The 22,103-nt window shown below is 45.2% G+C and overlaps 1 protein-coding gene across 1 annotated transcript in view; it reads right to left on the reverse strand.

Moving 5' to 3' along the window:
* LOC124594330 (mucin-16-like) overlaps positions 1 to 22,103 on the reverse strand; it is a 71,355-nt gene that overhangs the window by 22,449 nt on the left and 26,803 nt on the right. Inside the window, exon 2 of the mRNA XM_047132692.1 lies at positions 113 to 20,176. Coding sequence (XP_046988648.1) covers positions 113 to 20,176 — 20,064 coding nt within the window. The remainder of the gene's footprint in view (positions 1 to 112; positions 20,177 to 22,103) is intronic.

The raw sequence follows: 22,103 nt of genomic DNA on the forward strand, positions 1-22,103 counted from the left end.
CATATAGAGACGGTGGCATATCGGAGAGACTTATTTCGGCCTTATTGTAGAATGTAGTGGTTTCGTCTTCGTTGCTTGGAAGCGGAAGTGTGGTGTGTTCCGCAGCAGAGACTGATGTGCGTGCATCGGCTGCTTGTTCAAATTGCCCTGGGTGCAGGTACCCTGATTCAGTCTTTGGTATCTCATCTGTGACATTTTCACTGCTTGCTAACTCTTCAGTGGTCCAGACAGCTGAAGGCGTTGAAAGTGTGTCTTCTTCACTACTGTCAGGTTTAGTGGAAGAGTCTAGATGGTCGGTATTAGGTATTGAAACGTTATCATCTTTCTTGGAGTCTCCCTCTGGCTGTTGGGTCGAATATTGCTTTGACTCTGTGGGTGTATCATATAGAGACGGTGGCATATCGGAGAGACTTATTTCGGCCTTATTGTAGAATGTAGTGGTTTCGTCTTCGTTGCTTGGAAGCGGAAGTGTGGTGTGTTCCGCAGCAGAGTCTGATGTGCTGGCATCGGCTGCTTGTTCAAATTGCCCTGGGTGCAGGTACCCTGATTCAGACTTTGGTATCTCATCTGTGACATTTTCACTGCTTGCTAACTCTTCAGTGGTCCAGACAGCTGAAGGCGTTGAAAGTGTGTCTTCTTCACTACTGTCAGGTTTAGTGGAAGAGTCTCGATCGTCGGTATTAGGTATCGAAACATTGTCATCTTTCTTGGAGTTTCCCTCTGGCTGTTGGGACGAATGTTGCGCTGACTCTGAGTGTGTATCATATAGAGACGGCTGCAAATCGTAGAGACTTATTTCGGCCTTGTCATAGAATGTAGTGGTTTCGGCTTCGTTGCTTGGAAGCGGAAGTGTTGTGTGTTCCACAGGAGAGATTGATGTGGTGGCATCGGCTGCTTGTTCAAATTGCCCTGGGTGCAGGTACCCTGATTCAGACTTTGGTATCTCATCTGTGACATTTTCACTGCTTGCTAACTCTTCAGTGGTCCAGACAGCTGAAGGCGTTGAAAGTGTGTCTTCTTCACTACTGTCAGGTTTAGTGGAAGAGTCTAGATGGTCGGTATTAGGTATTGAAACGTTATCATCTTTCTTGGAGTCTCCCTCTGGCTGTTGGGTCGAATATTGGATTGACTCTGTGTGTGTATCATATAGTGACGGTGGCATATCGGAGAAACTTATTTCGGCCTTATTGTAGAATGTAGTGGTTTCGTCTTCGTTGCTTGGAAGCGAAAGTGTGGTGTGTTCCGCAGCAGAGTCTGATGTGCTGGCATCGGCTGCTTGTTCAAATTGCCCTCGGTGCAGGTACCCTGTTTCAGACTTTGGTATCTCATCTGTGACATTTTCACTGCTTGCTAACTCTTCAGTGGTCCAGACAGCTGAAGGCGTTGAAAGTGTGTCTTCTTCACTACTGTCAGGTTTAGTGGAAGAGTCTAGATGGTCGGTATTAGGTATTGAAACGTTATCATCTTTCTTGGAGTCTCCCTCTGGCTGTTGGGTCGAATATTGCATTGACTCTGTGTGTGTATCGTATAGTGACGGTGGCATATCGGAGAGACTTATTTCGGCCTTATTGTAGAATGTAGTGGTTTCGTCTTCGTTGCTTGGAAGCTGAAGTGTGGTGTGTTCCGCAGCAGAGTCTGATGTGCTGGCATCGGCTGCTTGTTCAAATTGCCCTGGGTGCAGGTTCCCTGATTCAGACTTTGGTATCTCATCTGTGACATTTTCAGTGCTTGCTAACTCTTCAGTGGTCCAGACAGCTGAAGGCGTTGAAAGTGTGTCTTCTTCACTACTGTCAGGTTTAGTGGAAGAGTCTAGATGGTCGGTATTAGGTATTGAAACGTTATCATCTTTCTTGGAGTCTCCCTCTGGCTGTTGGGTCGAATATTGCATTGACTCTGTGTGTGTATCATATAGTGACGGTGGCATATCGGAGAGACTTATTTCGGCCTTATTGTAGAATGTAGTGGTTTCGTCTTCGTTGCTTGGAAGCGGAAGTGTGGTGTGTTCCGCAGCGGAGTCTGATGTGCTGGCATCGGCTGCTTGTTCAAATTGCCCTGGGTGCAGGTACCCTGATTCAGACTTTGGTATCTCATCTGTGACATTTTCAGTGCTTGCTAACTCTTCAGTGGTCCAGACAGCTGAAGGCGTTGAAAGTGTGTGTTCTTCACTACTGTCAGGTTTAGTGGGAGAGTCTAGATGGTCGGTATTAGGTATTGAAACGTTATCATCTTTCTTGGAGTCTCCCTCTGGCTGTTGGGTCGAATATTGCATTGACTCTGTGGGTGTATCATATAGAGACGGTGGCATATCGGAGAGACTTATTTCGGCCTTATTGTAGAATGTAGTGGTTTCGTCTTCGTTGCTTGGAAGCGCAAGTGTGGTGTGTTCCGCAGCAGAGTCTGATGTGCTGGCATCGGCTGCTTGTTCAAATTGCCCTGGGTGCAGGTACCCTGATTCAGACTTTGGTATCTCATCTGTGACATTTTCGCTGCTTGCTAACTCTTCAGTGGTCCAGACAGCTGAAGGCGTTGAAAGTGTGTCTTCTTCACTACTGTCAGGTTTAGTGGAAGAGTCTCGATCGTCGGTATTAGGTATCGAAACATTGTCATCTTTCTTGGAGTTTTCCTCTGGCTGTTGGGACGAATGTTGCGCTGACTCTGAGTGTGTATCATATAGAGACGGCTGCACATCGTAGAGACTTATTTCGGCCTTGTCATAGAATGTAGTGGTTTCGGCTTCGTTGCTTGGAAGCGGAAGTGTTGTGTGTTCCACAGGAGAGATTGATGTGGTGGCATCGGCTGCTTGTTCAAATTGCCCTGGGTGCAGGTACCCTGATTCAGACTTTGGTATCTCATCTGTGACATTTTCACTGCTTGCTAACTCTTCAGTGGTCCAGACAGCTGAAGGCGTTGAAAGTGTGTCTTCTTCACTACTGTCAGGTTTGGTGGAAGAGTCTAGATGGTCGGTATTAGGTATTGAAACGTTATCATCTTTCTTGGAGTCTCCCTCTGGCTGTTGAGTCGAATATTGCATTGACTCTGTGGGTGTATCATATAGAGACGGTGGCATATCGGAGAGACTTATTTCGGCCTTATTGTAGAATGTAGTGGTTTCGTCTTCGTTGCTTGGAAGCTGAAGTGTGGTGTGTTCCGCAGCAGAGTATGATGTGCTGGCATCGGCTGCTTGTTCAAATTGCCCTGGGTGCAGGTTCCCTGATTCAGACTTTGGTATCTCATCTGTGACATTTTCACTGCTTGCTAACTCTTCAGTGGTCCAGACAGCTGAAGGCGTTGAAAGTGTGTCTTCTTCACTACTGTCAGGTTTAGTGGAAGAGTCTAGATGGTCGGTATTAGGTATTGAAACGTTATCATCTTTCTTGGAGTCTCCCTCTGGCTGTTGGGTCGAATATTGGATTGACTCTGTGTGTGTATCATATAGTGACGGTGGCATATCGGAGAAACTTATTTCGGCCTTATTGTAGAATGTAGTGGTTTCGTCTTCGTTGCTTGGAAGCGAAAGTGTGGTGTGTTCCGCAGCAGAGTCTGATGTGCTGGCATCGGCTGCTTGTTCAAATTGCCCTCGGTGCAGGTACCCTGTTTCAGACTTTGGTGTCTCATCTGTGACATTTTCACTGCTTGCTAACTCTTCAGTGGTCCAGACAGCTGAAGGCGTTGAAAGTGTGTCTTCTTCACTACTGTCAGGTTTAGTGGAAGAGTCTAGATGGTCGGTATTAGGTATTGAAACGTTATCATCTTTCTTGGAGTCTCCCTCTGGCTGTTGGGTCGAATATTGCATTGACTCTGTGTGTGTATCGTATAGTGACGGTGGCATATCGGAGAGACTTATTTCGGCCTTATTGTAGAATGTAGTGGTTTCGTCTTCGTTGCTTGGAAGCTGAAGTGTGGTGTGTTCCGCAGCAGAGTCTGATGTGCTGGCATCGGCTGCTTGTTCAAATTGCCCTGGGTGCAGGTTCCCTGATTCAGACTTTGGTATCTCATCTGTGACATTTTCACTGCTTGCTAACTCTTCAGTGGTCCAGACAGCTGAAGGCGTTGAAAGTGTGTCTTCTTCACTACTGTCAGGTTTAGTGGAAGAGTCTAGATGGTCGGTATTAGGTATTGAAACGTTATCATCTTTCTTGGAGTCTCCCTCTGGCTGTTGAGTCGAATATTGCATTGACTCTGTGGGTGTATCATATAGAGACGGTGGCATATCGGAGAGACTTATTTCGGCCTTATTGTAGAATGTAGTGGTTTCGTCTTCGTTGCTTGGAAGCTGAAGTGTGGTGTGTTCCGCAGCAGAGTCTGATGTGCTGGCATCGGCTGCTGGTTCAATATGCCCTGGGTGCAGGTACCCTGATTCAGACTTTGGTATCTCATCTGTGACATTTTCACTGCTTGCTAACTCTTCAGTGGTCCAGACAGCTGAAGGCGTTGAAAGTGTGTGTTCTTCACTACTGTCAGGTTTAGTGGAAGAGTCTAGATGGTCGGTATTAGGTATTGAAACGTTATCATCTTTCTTGGAGCCTCCCTCTGGCTGTTGGGTCGAATATTGCATTGACTCTGTGTGTGTATCATATAGTGACGGTGGCATATCGGAGAGACTTATTTCGGCCTTATTGTAGAATGTAGTGGTTTCGTCTTCGTTGCTTGGAAGCGAAAGTGTGGTGTGTTCCGCAGCAGAGTCTGATGTGCTGGCATCGGCTGCTTGTTCAAATTGCCCTCGGTGCAGGTACCCTGTTTCAGACTTTGGTATCTCATCTGTGACATTTTCACTGCTTGCTAACTCTTCAGTGGTCCATACAGCTGAAGACGTTGAAAGTGTGTCTTCTTCACAACTGTCAGGTTTAGTGGAAGAGTCTAGATGGTCGGTATTAGGTATTGAAACGTTATCATCTTTCTTGGAGCCTCCCTCTGGCTGTTGGGTCGAATATTGCATTGACTCTGTGTGTGTATCATATAGTGACGGTGGCATATCGGAGAGACTTATTTCGGCCTTATTGTAGAATGTAGTGGTTTCGTCTTCGTTGCTTGGAAGCGAAAGTGTGGTGTGTTCCGCAGCAGAGTCTGATGTGCTGGCATCGGCTGCTTGTTCAAATTGCCCTGGGTGCAGGTACCCTGATTCAGACTTTGGTATCTCATCTGTGACATTTTCACTGTTTGCTAACTCTTCAGTGGTCCAGACAGCTGAAGGCGTTGAAAGTGTGTCTTCTTCACTACTGTCAGGTTTAGTGGAAGAGTCTCGATCGTCGGTATTAGGTATCGAAACATTGTCATCTTTCTTGGAGTTTTCCTCTGGCTGTTGGGACGAATGTTGCGCTGACTCTGAGTGTGTATCATATAGAGACGGCTGCAAATCGGAGAGACTTATTTCGGCCTTGTCATAGAATGTAGTGGTTTCGGCTTCGTTGCTTGGAAGCGGAAGTGTTGTGTGTTCAACAGGAGAGTCTGATGTGCTGGCATCGGCTGTTTGTTCAAATTGCCCTGGGTGCAGGTTCCCTGATTCAGACATTGGTATCTCATCTGTGACATTTTCACTGCTTGCTAACTCTTCAGTGGTCCAGACAGCTGAAGGCGTTGAAAGTGTGTCTTCTTCACTACTGTCAGGTTTAGTGGAAGAGTCTAGATGGTCGGTATTAGGTATTGAAACGTTATCATCTTTCTTGGAGTCTCCCTCTGGCTGTTGGGTCGAATATTGCATTGACTCTGTGGGTGTATCATATAGAGACGGTGGCATATCGGAGAGACTTATTTCGGCCTTATTGTAGAATGTAGTGGTTTCGTCTTCGTTGCTTGGAAGCGGAAGTGTGGTGTGTTCCGCAGCAGAGTCTGATGTGCTGGCATCGGCTGCTTGTTCAAATTGCCCTGGGTGCAGGTACCGTGATTCAGACTTTGGTATCTCATCTGTGACATTTTCACTGCTTGCTAACTCTTCAGTGGTCCAGACAGCTGAAGGCGTTGAAAGTGTGTCTTCTTCACTACTGTCAGGTTTAGTGGAAGAGTCTAGATGGTCGGTATTAGGTATTGAAACGTTATCATGTTTCTTGGTGTCTACCTCTGGCTGTTGGGTCGAATATTGCATTGACTCTGTGTGTGTATCGTATAGTGACATTGGCATATTGGAGAGACTTATTTCGGCCTTATTGTAGACTGTAGTGGTTTCGTCTTCGTTGCTTGAGAGCGGAAGTGTGGTGTGTTCCGCAGCAGAGTCTGATGTGCTGGCATCAGCTGCTTGTTCAAATTGCCCTGGGTGCAGGTACCCTGATTCAGACTTTGGTATCTCATCTGTGACATTTTCACTGCTTGCTAACTCTTCAGTGGTCCAGACAGCTGAAGGCGTTGAGAGTGTTTCTTCACTACTGTCAGGTTTAGTGGAAGAGTCTAGATCGTCGGTATTAGGTATTGAAACATTATCACTTTTCTTGGAGTTTTCCTCTGGCTGTTGATACGAATGTTGCGCTGACTCTGAGTGTGTATCATATAGGGACGGTGGCAAATCGGAGAGACTTATTTCGGCCTTGTCATAGAATGTAGTGGTTTCGGCTTCGTTGCTTGGTAGCGGAAGTGTTGTGAGTTCCGCAGGAGAGTCTGATGTGCTGGCATCGGCTGCTTGTTCAAATTGCCCTGGGTGCAGGTACCCTGATTCAGACTTTGGTATCTCATCTGTGACATTTTCACTGCTTGCTAACTCTTCAGTGGTCCAGACAGCTGAAGGCGTTGAAAGTGTGTCTTCTTCACTACTGTCAGGTTTAGTGGAAGAGTCTAGATGGTCGGTATTAGGTATTGAAACGTTATCATCTTCCTTGGAGTCTCCCTCTGGCTGTTGGGTCGAATATTGCATTGACTCTGTGGGTGTATCATATAGAGACGGTGGCACATACGAGAGACTTATTTCGGCCTTATTGTAGAATGTAGTGGTTTCGTCTTCGTTGCTTGGAAGCTGAAGTGTGGTGTGTTCCGCAGCAGAGTCTGATGTGCTGGCATCGGCTGCTTGTTCAAATTGCCCTGGGTGCAGGTTCCCTGATTCAGACTTTGGTATCTCATCTGTGACATTTTCACTGCTTGCTAACTCTTCAGTGGTCCAGACAGCTGAAGGCGTTGAAAGTGTGTCTTCTTCACTACTGTCAGGTTTAGTGGAAGAGTCTAGATGGTCGGTATTTGGTATTGAAACGTTATCATCTTTCTTGGAGTCTCCCTCTGACTGTTGGGTCGAATATTGGATTGACTCTGTGTGTGTATCATATAGTGACGGTGGCATATCGGAGAGACTTATTTCGGCCTTATTGTAGTATGTAGTGGTTTCGTCTTCGTTGCTTGGAACCGGAAGTGTGGTGTGTTCCGCAGGAGAGTCTGATGTGCTGGCATCGGCTGCTTGTTCAAATTGCCTTGGGTGCAGGTACCCTGATCCAGACTTTGGTATCTCATCTGTGACATTTTCACTGCTTGCTGACTCTTCAGTGGTCCAGACAGCTGAAGGCGTTGAAAGTGTGTCTTCTTCACTACTGTCAGGTTTAGTGGAAGAGTCTAGATGGTCGGTATTAGGTATTGAAACGTTATCATCTTTCTTGGAGTCTCCCTCTGGCTGTTGGGTCGAATATTGCATTGACTCTGTGTGTGTATCATATAGTGACGGTGGCATATCGGAGAGACTTATGTCGGCCTTATTGTAGAATATAGTGGTTTCGTCTTCGTTGCTTGGAAGCGGAAGTGTGGTGTGTTCCGCAGCAGAGTCTGATGTGCTGGCATCGGCTGCTTGTTCAAATTGCCCTGGGTGCAGGTACCCTGTTTCAGACTTTGGTATCTCATCTGTGACATTTTCACTGCTTGCTAACTCTTCAGTGGTCCAGACAGCTGAAGTCGTTGAAAGTGTGTCTTCTTCACTACTGTCAGGTTTAGTGGAAGAGTCTAGATGGTCGGTATTTGGTATTGAAGCGTTATCATCTTTCTTGGAGTCTCCCTCTGGCTGCTGGTTCGAACATTGGATTGACTCTGTGTGTGTATCATATAGTGACGGTGGCATATCGGAGAGACTTATTTGGGCCATATTGTAGTATGTAGTGGTTTCGTCTTCGTTGCTTGGAACCGGAAGTGTGGTGTGTTCCGCAGCAGAGTCTGATGTGCTGGCATCGGCTGCTTGTTCAAATTGCCCTGGGTGCAGGTACCCTGATCCAGACTTTGGTATCTCATCTGTGACATTTTCACTGCTTGCTAACTCTTCAGTGGTCCAGACAGCTGAAGGCGTTGAAAGTGTGTCTTCTTCACTACTGTCAGGTTTAGTGGAAGAGTCTAGATGGTCGGTATTAGGTATTGAAACGTTATCATCTTTCTTGGAGTCTCCCTCTGGCTGTTGGGTCGAATATTGCATTGACTCTGTGTGTGCATCATATAGTGACCGTGGCATATCGGAGAGACTTATTTCGGCCTTATTGTAGAATGTAGTGGTTTCGTCTTCGTTGCTTGGAAGTGGAAGTGTGGTGTGTTCCGCAGCAGAGTCTGATGTGCTGGGATCGGCTGCTTGTTCAAATTGCCCTGGGTGCAGGTACCCTGATTCAGACTTTGGTATCTCATCTGTGACATTTTCACTGCTTGCTAACTCTTCAGTGGTCCAGACAGCTGAAGGCGTTGAAAGTGTGTCTTCTTCACTACTGTCAGGTTTAGTGGAAGAGTCTCGATCGTCGGTATTAGGTATTGAAACATTATCATTTTTCTTGGAGTTTTCCTCTGGCTGTTGGGACGAATGTTGCGCTGACTCTGAGTGTGTATCGTATAGAGACGGTGGCAAATCGGAGAGACTTATTTCGGCCTTGTCATAGAATGTAGTGGTTTCGGCTTCGTTGCTTGGAAGCGGAAGTGTTGTGTGTTCCGCAGGAGAGTCTGATGTGCTGGCATCGGCTGCTTGTTCAAATTGCCCTGGCTGCAGGTACCCTGATTCAGACTTTGGTATTTCATCTGTGACATTTTCACTGCTTGCTAACTCTTCAGTGGTCCAGACAGCTGAAGGCGTTGAAAGTGTGTCTTCTTCACTACTGTCAGGTTTAGTGGAAGAGTCTAGATGGTCGGTATTAGGTATTGAAATGTTATCATCTTTCTTGGAGTCTCCCTCTGGCTGTTGGGTCGAATATTGCATTGACTCTGTGGGTGTATCATACAGAGACGGTGGCATATCGGAGAGACTTATTTCGGCCTTATTGTAGAATGTAGTGGTTTCGTCTTCGTTGCTTGGAAGCGGAAGTGTGGTGTGTTCCGCAGCAGAGTCTGATGTGCTGGCATCGGCTGTTTGTTCAAATTGCCCTGGGTGCAGGTACCCTGATTCAGACTTTGGTATCTCATCTGTGACATTTTCACTGCATGCTAACTCTTCAGTGGTCCAGACAGCTGAAGGCGTTGAAAGTGTGTCTTCTTCACTACTGTCAGGTTTAGTGGAAGAGTCTAGTTGGTCGGTATTAGGTATTGAAACGTTATCATCTTTCTTGGAGTCTCCCTCTGGCTGTTGGGTAGAATATTGCATTGACTCTGTGGGTGTGTCATATAGAGACGGTGGCATATCGGAGAGACTTATTTCGGCCTTATTGTAGAATGTAGTGGTTTCGTCTTCGTTGCTTGGAAGCTGAAGTGTGGTGTGTTCCGCAGCAGAGTCTGATGTGCTGGCATCGGCTGCTTGTTCAAATTGCCCTGGGTGCAGGTACCCTGATTCAGACTTTGGTATCTCATCTGTGACATTTTCACTGCTTGCTAACTCTTCAGTGGTCCAGACAGCTGAAGGCGTTGAAAGTGTGTCTTCTTCACTACTGTCAGGTTTAGTGGAAGAGTCTAAATGGTCGGTATTAGGTATTGAGACGTTATCATCTTTGTTGGAGTCTCTCTCTGGCTGTTGGGTCGAATATTGGATTGACTCTGTGTGTGTATCATATAGTGACGGTGGCATATCGGAGAGACTTATTTCGGCCTTATTGTAGAATGTAGTGGTTTCGTCTTCGTTGCTTGGAAGCGGAAGTGTGGTGTGTTCCGCAGCAGAGTCTGATGTGCTGGCATCGGCTGCTTGTTCATCTTGCCCTGGGTGCAGGTACCCTGATTCAGACTTTGGTATCTCATCTGTGACATTTTCACTGCTTGCTAACTTTTCAGTGGTCCAGACAGCTGAAGGCGTTGAAAGTGTGTCTTCTTCACTACTGTCAGGTTTAGTGGAAGAGTCTAGATGGTCGGTATTAGGTATTGAAACGTTATCATCTTTCTTGGAGTCTCCCTCTGGCTTTTGGGTCGAATATTGCATTGACTCTGTGTGTGTATCATATAGTGACTGTGGCATATCGGAGAGACTTATTTCGGCTTTATTGTAGACTGTAGTGGTTTCGTCTTCGTTGCTTGGAAGCGGAAGTGTGGTGTGTTCCGCAGCAGAGTCTGATGTGCTGGCATCGGCTGCTTGTTCAAATTGCCCTGGGTGCAGGTACCCTGATTCAGACTTTGGTATCTCATCTGTTGCATTTTCACTGCTTGCTAACTCTTCAGTGGTCCAGACAGCTGATGGCGTTGAAAGTGTGTCTTCTTCACTACTGTCAGGTTTGGTGGAAGAGTCTAGATGGTCGGTATTAGGTATTGAAACGTTATCATCTTTCTTGGGGTCTCTCTCTGGCTGTTGGGTCGAATACTGCATTGACTCTGTAGGTGTATCATATAGAGACGTTGGCATATCGGAGAGACTAATTTCGGCCTTATTGTAGAATGTAGTGGTTTCGTCTTCGTTGCTTGGAAGCTGAAGTGTTGTGTGTTCCGCAGGAGAGTCTGATGTGCTGGCATCGGCTGCTTGTTCAAATTGCCCTGGGTGCAGGTACCCTGATTCAGACTTTGGTATCTCATCTGTGACATTTTCACTGCTTGCTAACTCTTCAGTTATCCAGACAGCTGAAGGCGTTGAAAGTGTGTCTTCTTCACTACTGTCAGGTTTAGTGGAAGAGTCTAGATGGTCGGTATTAGGTATTGAAACGTTATCATCTTTCTTTGAGTCTCCCTCTGGCTGTTGGGTCGAATATTGCATTGACTCTGTGTGTGTATCATATAGTGATGGTGGCATATCGGAGAGACTTATTTCGGCCTTATTGTAGAATGTAGTGGTTTCGTCTTCGTTGCTTGGAAGCGGAAGTGTGGTGTGTTCCGCAGCAGAGTCTGATGTGCTGGCATCGGCTGCTTGTTCAAATTGCCCTGGGTGCAGGTACCCTGATTCAGACTTTGGTATCTCATCTGTGACATTTTCACTGCTTGCTAACTCTTCAGTGGTCCAGACAGCTGAAGGCGTTGAAAGTGTGTCTTCTTCACTACTGTCAGGTTTAGTGGAAGAGTCTAAATGGTCGGTATTAGGTATTGAGACGTTATCATCTTTGTTGGAGTCTCTCTCTGGCTGTTGGGTCGAATATTGGATTGACTCTGTGTGTGTATCATATAGTGACGGTGGCATATCGGAGAGACTTATTTCGGCCTTATTGTAGAATGTAGTGGTTTCGTCTTCGTTGCTTGGAAGCGGAAGTGTGGTGTGTTCCGCAGCAGAGTCTGATGTGCTGGCATCGGCTGCTTGTTCATCTTGCCCTGGGTGCAGGTACCCTGATTCAGACTTTGGTATCTCATCTGTGACATTTTCACTGCTTGCTAACTTGTCAGTGGTCCAGACAGCTGAAGGCGTTGAAAGTGTGTCTTCTTCACTACTGTCAGGTTTAGTGGAAGAGTCTAGATGGTCGGTATTAGGTATTGAAACGTTATCATCTTTCTTGGAGTCTCCCTCTGGCTTTTGGGTCGAATATTGCATTGACTCTGTGTGTGTATCATATAGTGACTGTGGCATATCGGAGAGACTTATTTCGGCTTTATTGTAGACTGTAGTGGTTTCGTCTTCGTTGCTTGGAAGCGGAAGTGTGGTGTGTTCCGCAGGAGAGTCTGATGTGCTGGCATCGGCTGCTTGTTCAAATTGCCCTGGGTGCAGGTACCCTGATTCAGACTTTGGTATCTCATCTGTGACATTTTCACTGCTTGCTAACTCTTCAGTTATCCAGACAGCTGAAGGCGTTGAAAGTGTGTCTTCTTCACTACTGTCAGGTTTAGTGGAAGAGTCTAGATGGTCGGTATTAGGTATTGAAACGTTATCATCTTTCTTTGAGTCTCCCTCTGGCTGTTGGGTCGAATATTGCATTGACTCTGTGTGTGTATCATATAGTGATGGTGGCATATCGGAGAGACTTATTTCGGCCTTATTGTAGAATGTAGTGGTTTCGTCTTCGTTGCTTGGAAGCGGAAGTGTGGTGTGTTCCGCAGCAGAGTCTGATGTGCTGGCATCGGCTGCTTGTTCAAATTGCCCTGGGTGCAGGTACCCTGATTCAGACTTTGGTATCTCATCTGTGACATTTTCACTGCTTGCTAACTCTTCAGTGGTCCAGACAGCTGAAGGCGTTGAAAGTGTGTCTTCTTCACTACTGTCAGGTTTAGTGGAAGAGTCTAGATGGTCGGTATTAGGTATTGAAACGTTATCATCTTTCTTGGAGTCTTCCTCTCGCTGTTGGGACGAACAATGCGTTGACTCTGTGTGTGTATCATATAGAGATGGTGGCATATCGGAGAGACTTATTTCGGCCTTATTGTAGAATGTAGTGGTTTCGTCTTCGTTGCTTGGAAGCTGAAGTGTGGTGTGTTCCGCAGGAGAGTCTGATGTGCTGGTATCGGCTGCTTGTTCAAATTGCCCTGGGTGCAGATACCCTGATTCAGACTTTGGTATCTCATCTGTGACATTTTCACTGCTTGCTAACTCTTCAGTGGTCCAGACAGCTGAAGGCGTTGAAAGTGTGTCTTCTTCACTACCGTCAGGTTTAGTGGAAGATTCTAGATGGTCGGTATTAGGTATTAAAACGCTATCATCTTTCTTGGAGTCTCCCTCTGGCTGTTGGGTCGAATATTGCATTGACTCTGTTTGTGTATCATATAGAGACGGTGGCATATCGGAGAGACTTATTTCGGCCTTATTGTAGAATGTAGTGGTTTCGTCTTCGTTGCTTGGAAGTTGAAGTGTGGTGTGTTCCGCAGGAGAGTCTGATGTGCTGGTATCAGCTGCTTGTTCAAATTGCCCTGGGTGCATGTCCCCTGATTCAGACTTTGGTATCTCATCTGTGACATTTTCACTGCTTGCTAACTCTTCAGTGGTCCAGACAGCTGAAGGCGTTGAAAGTGTGTCTTGTTCACTACTGTCAGATTTAGTGGAATAGTCTAGATGGTCGGTATTAGGTATTGAAACGTTGTCATCCCTCTTGGAGTCTCCCTCTGGCTGTTGGGCCGAATATTGCATTGACTCTGTGTGTGTATCATATAGTGACGGTGGCATATCGGAGAGACTTATTTCGGCCTTATTGTAGAATGTAGTGGTTTCGTCTTCGTTGCTTGGAAGCTGAAGTGTGGTGTGTTCCGCAGCAGAGTCTGATGTGCTGGCATCGGCTGCTTGTTCAAATTGCCCTGGGTGTAGGTACCCTGATTCAGACTTTGGTATCTCATCTGTGGCATTTTCACTGCTTGCTAACTCTTCAGTGGTCCAGACAGCTGAAGGCGTTGAAAGTGTATCGTCTTCGCTACTGTCATGTTTAGTGGAAGAGTCTAGATGGTCGGTATTAGGTATTGAAACATTATCATCTTTCTTGGAGTTTTGGTGTGGTTGTTGTGACGAATGTTTCGTTGACTCTGTGTGTGACTCATATGGAGACGGTGGCATATCGGAGAGGCTTATTTCGGGCTTATTATAGACTGTAGTGGTTTCGTCTTCGTTGCTTGGAAGCTGAAGTGTGGTGTGTTCCGCAGGAGAGTCTGATGTGCTGGCATCGGCTGCTTGTTCAAATTGCCCTGGGTACAGGTACCCCGATTCAGACTTTGGAATCTGATTTGTGACATTTTCACTGCTTGCTAACTCTTCAGTGGTCCAGACAGCTGAAGGCGTTGAAAGTGTGTCTTCTTCACTACCGTCAGGTTTAGTGTATGAGTCTAGATGGTCGGTATTAGGTATTGAAACGTTATCATCTTTCTTGGAGTCTCCCTCTGGCTGTTGGGTCGAATATTGCATTGACTCTGTGTGTGTATCATATAGAGACGATGGCATATCGGAGAGACTTATTTCGGCCTTGTTATAGAATGTAGTGGTTTCGGCTTCGTTGCTTGGAAGCGGAAGTGTGGTGTGTTCCGCAGCAGAGTCTGATGTGGTGGCATCGGCTGCTTGTTCAAATTGCCCTGGGTGCAGGTACCCTGATTCAGACTTGGATGTCTCATCTGTGACATTTTCACTGCTTGCTAACTCTTCAGTGGACCAGACAGCTGAAGGCGTTGAAAGTGTGTCTTCTTCACTACTGTCAGGTTTAGTGGAAGAGTCTAGATGGTCGGTATTAGGTATTGAAACGTTATCATCTTTCTTGGAGTCTTCCTCTGGCTGTTGGGACGAATATTGCGTTGACTCTGTGTGTGTATCATATAGAGACGTTGGCATATCGGAGAGACTTAATTCGGCCTTATTATAGACTGTAGTTATTTCATCTTCATTGCTTGGAAGCTGAAGTGTGGTGTGTTCCGCAGTAGAGTCTGATGTGCTGGCATCGGTTGCTTGTTCATATTGCCCTGGGTATAGGTACCCTGAATCAGACTTTGGTATCTCATCTGTGACATTTTCACTGCTTGCAAACTCTTCAGTGATCCAGACAGCTGAAGGCGTTGAAAGTGTATCGTCTTCGCTACTGTCACGTTTAGTGGAAGAGTCTATATGGTCGGTATTAGGTATTGAAACATTATCATCTTTCTTGGAGTCTTCCTCTTGTTGTTGGGACGAATGTTGCGCTGACTCTGTTTGTGTATCGTATAGAGACGGTGGCATATCGGAGAGACTTATTTCGGCCTTATTATAGACTGTAGTGGTTTCGTCTTCGTTGCTTGGAAGCTGAAGTGTGGTGTGTTCCGCAGGAGAGTCTGATGTGCTGGCATCGGCTGCTTGTTCATATTGCTCTGGGTACAAGTACCCTGAATCAGACTTTGGAATCTCATCTGTGATATTTTCACTGCTTGCTAACTCTTCAGTGGCCCAGAGAGCTGAATGCGTTGAAAGTGTGTCGTCTTCACTAATGTCATGTTTAGTGGAAGAATCTAGATGGTCGGTATTAGGTATTGAAACATTATCATCTTTCTTGGAGTCTTCCTGTGGTTGTTGGGACGAATGTTGCGTTGACTCAGTGTGTGAATGATATAGAGACGGTGGCATATCGGAGAATCTTATTTCGGCCTTATTATAGACTGTAGTGGTTTGGTCTTCGTCGCTTGGAAGTGGAAGTGCGGTGTGTTCCGCAGGAGAGTCTGATGTGCTGACATCGACTGCTTGTTCATATTGTTCTAGGTACAAGTATGCTGATTTAGACTTCGGTATCTTATCTGTTATGTTTTCATTGCTTCTTAACTGCTTTGTGGTCCAGAAGGTTGACGACGTTTTTAGTGTGTATTTTTCGCTACTATCACGTTTACTGGAAAATTGGGGATGCTTGGTATGTTCCTTTGGTTGTTGGGACGAATGTGGTTTTTCGTCTGTTTGTGAATCATATCTAGGTAGTGGGATGTGGGAGAGACTTACTGCCGGTTTGTTATAGACTGTAGTGACGTTGGCTCTATTGCTTGGATTGGGACGTGTGGTGTGTTCTGCATTAGTGTCTGATGCGCCAGTATGGTGTGATGGGTCCATATTTTGTACGAATACATTTTCGTCTCTTTTACTACCTTTTTCTAATTTTAGGGACGTGTGAATGTCGGAGTGTTGGTTTGCATCAAATCGTGTTGCTTCCGTTTTGATTTTATGAAATTCGTTCGTTTCTTCATCCGTTGTTGTTGGGTTTTCATGGCTTGGTAGTTTAAATGTGATGTCTTCCAGAGACGACTCTTTATCAGTGGGTTCGAGTGATTGCTCGTTCTGCCCTGGGTACAAGTTCACAGTTTGAGATTTTTGTATATCGTAACTGTCATATTCATAGCTTCCTGGCTCCGCATCAGTCGAGACTGTTGGAGGCATTTGTAAACTGTCGTCTTGGCTACTATCATATTTACTTGAAATGTCCATTTGGACGCTTACGTGTATTTTTATATTATCGTCAATTTTGGTGTCCTCTTCTGATTGTTGGAGCGAGTTATGCGTGGAATGTTTATATGCGTCATATGGAGTGGGTACTGCGTTGAAGGAATTAAATTCGTTCTTATTGTCACTCATAGTCGTTCCGCCTTTATGACCTTGATGCGGAAGTGCGTTTGGTTCCTTAAATGACATTGATGCCCTGGCATCGAGTGATTTATTGTTTCGACCTGGATACCAGTACACTGATTCAGGCTGTGGTGTTTCATCTGTGACATTTTCACTGCTTTTTAACTCCACGCTGAACGAAGCAGCAGATGGCATATGTAATGTGTCGTCTTGTTCACTATCATATTTACTAGAAATGTCGATTTCAGCACTATTGTGTATTTGTATATTATCTTCTATTTTACTGTCCTCTTCTAATTGTAGGCATGAATCTTGCGTGGATTGTTGGTTTGCGTCGTATGGAAACTGTGCCGCATTGGAGGGATGAAATTCGTTCGTGCTATCGACCGTAGCCATTCCGTCTTCATTTCTGTGTGGTGGAAATTTTTTGTCTTCCTTAGGTGTCTCATCGTATTGCTCTGGATACAAGTTTACAGATTGAGATATCTGTGTTTCATGTGAGACAGTTTCACTGCTTTCTGACTCCTCACTGGTCCAGAATACTGAATGTGTTGGTACTGTATCACTTGTGCTACTATCATATTTACTAGAAATTTGCATGTGTTCGCTATGAGGTATGTATATGTCTTGGCTGTGTTTTATGTGCATGTCATCATCTGTTTTTATGTTCTTTTCCGTCCTTTGCAACAACTTTTGTGTGAAGTTTTCCTTTTGGATCTTTATACTCGGTAGCTCTTTGCGATGATGTAATTCGTCCGGAACTTCGACAAGAGATTTATCGTCTTCGTGGCTTGGAATCGAATGTGCTGTGTTTTCTGGAGGTGACCCTTGTTTTCCATCTTCACTTGATACTTTGTACTTTCCTGTATGCAGGTAAACTGGTTCTGGCTTTTGCGTCTCAGAGTTGTTATTTTCGCTGTTCCTGGTTTTATTTTCTGTCCAAACGTTTTCATAGCGTGGTCTGATTATTTCTTGGTCGCCGTTGCTTTTTTTCATAGTCTTCAATTCGTCTCGTTCAGCGAAGCTTCCTTCCACATTTGTTACTTTGACGTCGTTAGGTATGTGGTCGTCTTCCACGTATTTACTTGTGTTGTGATGGGTATAGGCTATTTTATCCACGGCTAACACGACTTTTTCATCGTCTTCATTGCTTGGGATCCATAACGTAGGATCTCCTCCATCATACATTTCATCGTCGTCTGCTGTGGAATTTTCAGTGGAATCGTATATATAATCAACATTATTGTCAGTTTTGTTGCTACTTTTTTCCCCACTATTCAGTGCCCATGATTGCGTTTGTATTTCTTCGTGTATGCTCCGGTCGTTTTTAGTTGAAGCCTCTAATCTGTAATTTTCATGTATGTAAATAATGTCATTTTTAGGCTCGTCGCCTCTTTGGAACTGTTGCAGGTTTTCATGTACTTTATGGTTTTCGACTACGGACGGTTCTGGTACTTTACTCGAGTGGCTCGGAACATTCAAAATGTTTATCCCTGACGTATCGTCATTCAGGCTGGGAGTCCACGAGATACGATCTCCTTCAACAGACATTGGTTTGTAGTCGCCAGTTGTTTTTCCATGTTGGCCCTGAGAAACGTGTACGTGATCATTTCCTTCTTCCTTTGAATCCTGTAACGACTTTTCCATACCGTTCAGATCTTCCAGATACGCATCTGTTACTTCATCAGAATAGCGTTGTTCATTGTCATTTATTACCACCGATTTTTCGACCGCCTGACAATTGATACACGAGCTGCTCCTTTCCTCGACGAACACTTCTTCTCTGTCCGCTGATGACCGCGTTTGAGACATATCGTCGTAGACATAATCTGTGTTTTCTGTGTGACCGTGGTAATTTTCTTTCATGTCTGTTAGAGGTCTATTCGAGTCTGTTATTGGAACGGAGTTTTGTTCTTCGTAGCTCACATCGTACCGATTCGTCATTTCCCGGTTGTCTTCCAGAAAATAGTGGTTGCGCCCAACTGTCGTCTTTTCATATTTTGGTGTTTTATGGGAGTCTGCTATTAACGTGGTGATTTGTTCTTTGTGCCGGACATCGTCTTCCCGAGAATAGTAACTATGGGCAACTATTGTCTTGCTTTCTTCTTCATTATTCATTCTTCGAAGAGTGCTGTCCTCAGGTATCTCGTCCTTGAGAGATGTGTGAAGCGCGTCCCCCGAGTAACTATCTTCATTATGATCGTCAGTTTTAGAGTACTCCGAGATAACGCTTCCTTTTTGTTCGACTGCGTACTTTTCTTCATAGTGGGGATGCCAAATGTCAGCTGGGTGAGTGCCATAATTATTTTTCACCTTTAGTGTACTTTCGTTTGTTAAGTATTCTTCGGCACTGTCTGTTGATTTTGCCCATGTCGCTGATTGGGTGCGAACATCATCAATTTTTATTTTATTGTCTTCTTTTTGGTACAGTATCCCATCATCATCATCATAAAGATACGTGCGTGGACTATCATTTCCATTCCACGTTTCGTAACTTTCGCCTCGAGTAATATAATTATCGTTATTTCGTGTCCACTTGTCTCCTGCTAGTTTGTGGAATTTTGGCTCATAGTTAACGTTTGTGCTTGCTTCTTTGTATTCTTCCTTTCCCCAGGACTTAACTGCGGGTCCATGATTTTCGTACGTTGGATGGCTATTATCGCCATAAGTGTTTCCTTCAAATTTGGTGACATATTGGTTTATTTCCGCTAGTTTGTCTTTCTCCCCGCTAGTAGCATCCTTTCGTTTGAACGTTTCGTATTTTTCATCTTGTGGTTTCCTCTGGCTAGCTTCATATTTATCATGTGGGTCTTTCAGCTGGCTACTGTCTTTGTCGTGACTTGGCAATGCTTCTACAACAGGAGAGTTCCAGAACAAACCATCATTTTTATAGTTGCCAGAACTGTCGCGGTATTGTGCTGGGACAGTGTCGCCGGTAAACCAGCGCCTGCTTTTGTCGATCGGAGAGTAGCGACTTAGTTTTGATGTGACCTGCCCATTGTAGTTATTTTGCCATCTGTGTCTCTCTATATAGGGAGGCTCTTTGTGGACAGCTTCCCAGTTTGTTCTATAAGATATTGATTTTGTTATATCTTTATACACATTAGCTTCGTTTGGAAAATGTGACAATTTCTTCATATCCCTGGGTGTCCCGTGGCTTGTGTCCTGTTCCTCGACCCCGGAAACTTCATTCTCGTAAAACTGAGCCAGCTTGCTGACTTCGTCTTCAACCCCGTGGCGCACGATTTTGTGGGCAGACTCGTCTTCTGTCGTGGAAAATTCCGATTTGGCTATATGTTTCTCCTTGTTAACAGCACTTAACGGATTCAACCATTTACTTCTTTCCCTAGGATCCCCATAGGCTCTTCCCCGAGTCTGGTGCTCAGAAAATTCGTTCTTGTATAACTGGAGCAGTCTGCGGAGCTCATCTTGTACCTGATAGCTTTCCTTTGACGACATTTCCCATTTGGTTGAATCTTTTCTTGTGTTCACATAATTTCTAAAATTCGTCATGGATTTAATATCACTAGCTTCCAAATTATTTACGTCTTTGTTGTTGTGCTTAGGATAAAGATTGTTGTATATAAGAAGGGCTTCATGTAGAAGGTCTTTGTCTTCAGCAACCTCTGTCGGGCTGTCTCCAGTAGAAGCACCAGTCGCATGATAAGCACTGTTCAGGTCCGCTACCATACGCCTCCAGTCGGCAGAAGGACCTTCATGCCCTGCTGATTTCACGAAGTGTTTGTTTTTGCCGCCACGTGCACTATGTCTATATCCGGGTATTGTATTACCGCGTGCACGTGCCCACGGAGGCACTTGTCTGTGACCAAAACCCCTGCTTTCTCTGCGCTGGCGTTGCATATTATCCTCGAGAAAAAACCCATTCCTCTCGCTGTCATAGTCATCAGTGCTGTATTGCCTGCTGCTGATCTCGGCCCCCTGTGAACAGTTGTCAAAACAACTTTTGACATAATTTCCGCTTAATATCACCCAGAGTTAAAACTTTTGTGACGTAATTATATCCCATTGTGAAAATCATCAAGGAATAACAAATTTATAGTAGGATTACATTGTGTCTCTAGGAGGAAATAGTCCTCTAGATTTATAATTTCATAAAAAATGTATACGCATTTTTATTGTGAAAACCGGTTTCGCTCGAATTACACTGGTGCCCAAAATTAAAGCAACAAACCACTATTTCCCCATCCTGTGTCTAATTCACGATGTAATCATACGAGGTTGACTCAAATGAAAACTATAATTTGTAATAACAAATCGAAATTTCGCGCCGTTATTCTGTAAGTTGGTAAGCGTGCTAGGAACAGCGTACAGAATGGCCTGTAGGTGGCAGCATAGTGCACACGCACACATACCGTCGCAGTATCAGTATAAAGATGGCCGCCCCACGTGCGACTTGCACCACGGAAGAACAGCGATCTGTTATTCGGTTTTTGGGCAGTGAACGTGTGAAACCTATTCAAATTCATCGTCGAATGAAGGTTCAATGCCGGCCGCGGTGGTCTCGCGGTTCTAGGCGCGCAGTCCAGAACCGCGCGACTGCTACGGTCGCAGGTTCGAATCCTGCCTCGGGCATGGATGTGTGTGATGTCCTTAGGTTAGTTAGGTTTAAGTAGTTCTAAGTTCTAGGGGACTATGACCACAGCTGTTAAGTCCCATAGTGCTCAGAGCCATTTGAACCATTTTGCAAGTTCAATACGGTGATGCGTGTTTACACAGCAGCAGGTCTACGAATGGAGTAGGAAGTTCGCAAATGGTATGACTTCAGTGGAAGATGCTCCTCGTCCAGGTCAGGCACAACGAGTTGTGATTCCACAGAACATTGCAACAGTTGAAGCCATAGTGGAGGAAAACCGCCGAGTGACACTGAATGACAATGCAGCATGTTTACAAATTAGACATGGGTCAGCACACCACATTGTGCATGATGTGCTCCAGTTTCACAAAGTGTCTGCAAGATGGGTGCCACGGCAGCTGACTTCTGACATGAGAGAACGACGTGTTGATGCTTGCGAAGAACTTCTTCGCCGCTTTGAACGAGAAGATTATGGCTTCCTTGCAGGAATCGTTACTGGGGACGAAACCTGGATTCACTTCCACCAACCGGAAACGAAGAGAGCTAGCAAGGAATGGCGCCATTCCTCATCACCAAAACCAAAGAAGTTTCGAACAGAACCATCAGCAGGGAAGGTTATGCTGACTATCTTTTGGGACGAAGAAGGGGTCATTTTGAAGCATTACACGCCTAGACGGACCATTGTCACCAGTGCATTATACACATACCTCCTAAAAAATCATCTGCGGCCTGCAATCAAATCAAAGCGACGTGGATTGCTGTCAGCAGGTGTCCTTTTTGCAACATGACAATGCAAGGCCCCACACTCCGCGTACAACAGTTGCAACAATCACAGACCTGCATTTTGAGTGTCTTCCTCATCCACTATACTCACCAGACCTTGCCCCAAGTGATTCCCATATGTTTGGCTCACTCAAAGACGCAATGGGAGGAAGGAAGACCCGTTCTGATGAGAAGCTATGCCATGCGGTGCCTAAGTGGTTGCGCGGACTACCAGAAGAATTTTTTCTAACGGAATTTATGCACTTTGTAAGCACTGGAGGACTTGAATTGAGCGTGGGGGCGATTATGTTGAAAAGTGATACAGCTTTGTGGCACTTCTGCACAATAAATATTATTTAAAAAAATATGTAAGCTTTTCATTTGACTCATCCTCATACAAACTATCTACAGATACCCGTACGATCGTGTCCTTCCCGGAAGATGGCATTCCGATCAACGGACAACCACACCAATGATGACGTCAGGGCACCTATGAAACGGGATACTGTT

Source organism: Schistocerca americana, chromosome 2, assembly GCF_021461395.2.
Source record: "Schistocerca americana isolate TAMUIC-IGC-003095 chromosome 2, iqSchAmer2.1, whole genome shotgun sequence".
NCBI lineage: Eukaryota > Metazoa > Arthropoda > Insecta > Orthoptera > Acrididae > Schistocerca > Schistocerca americana.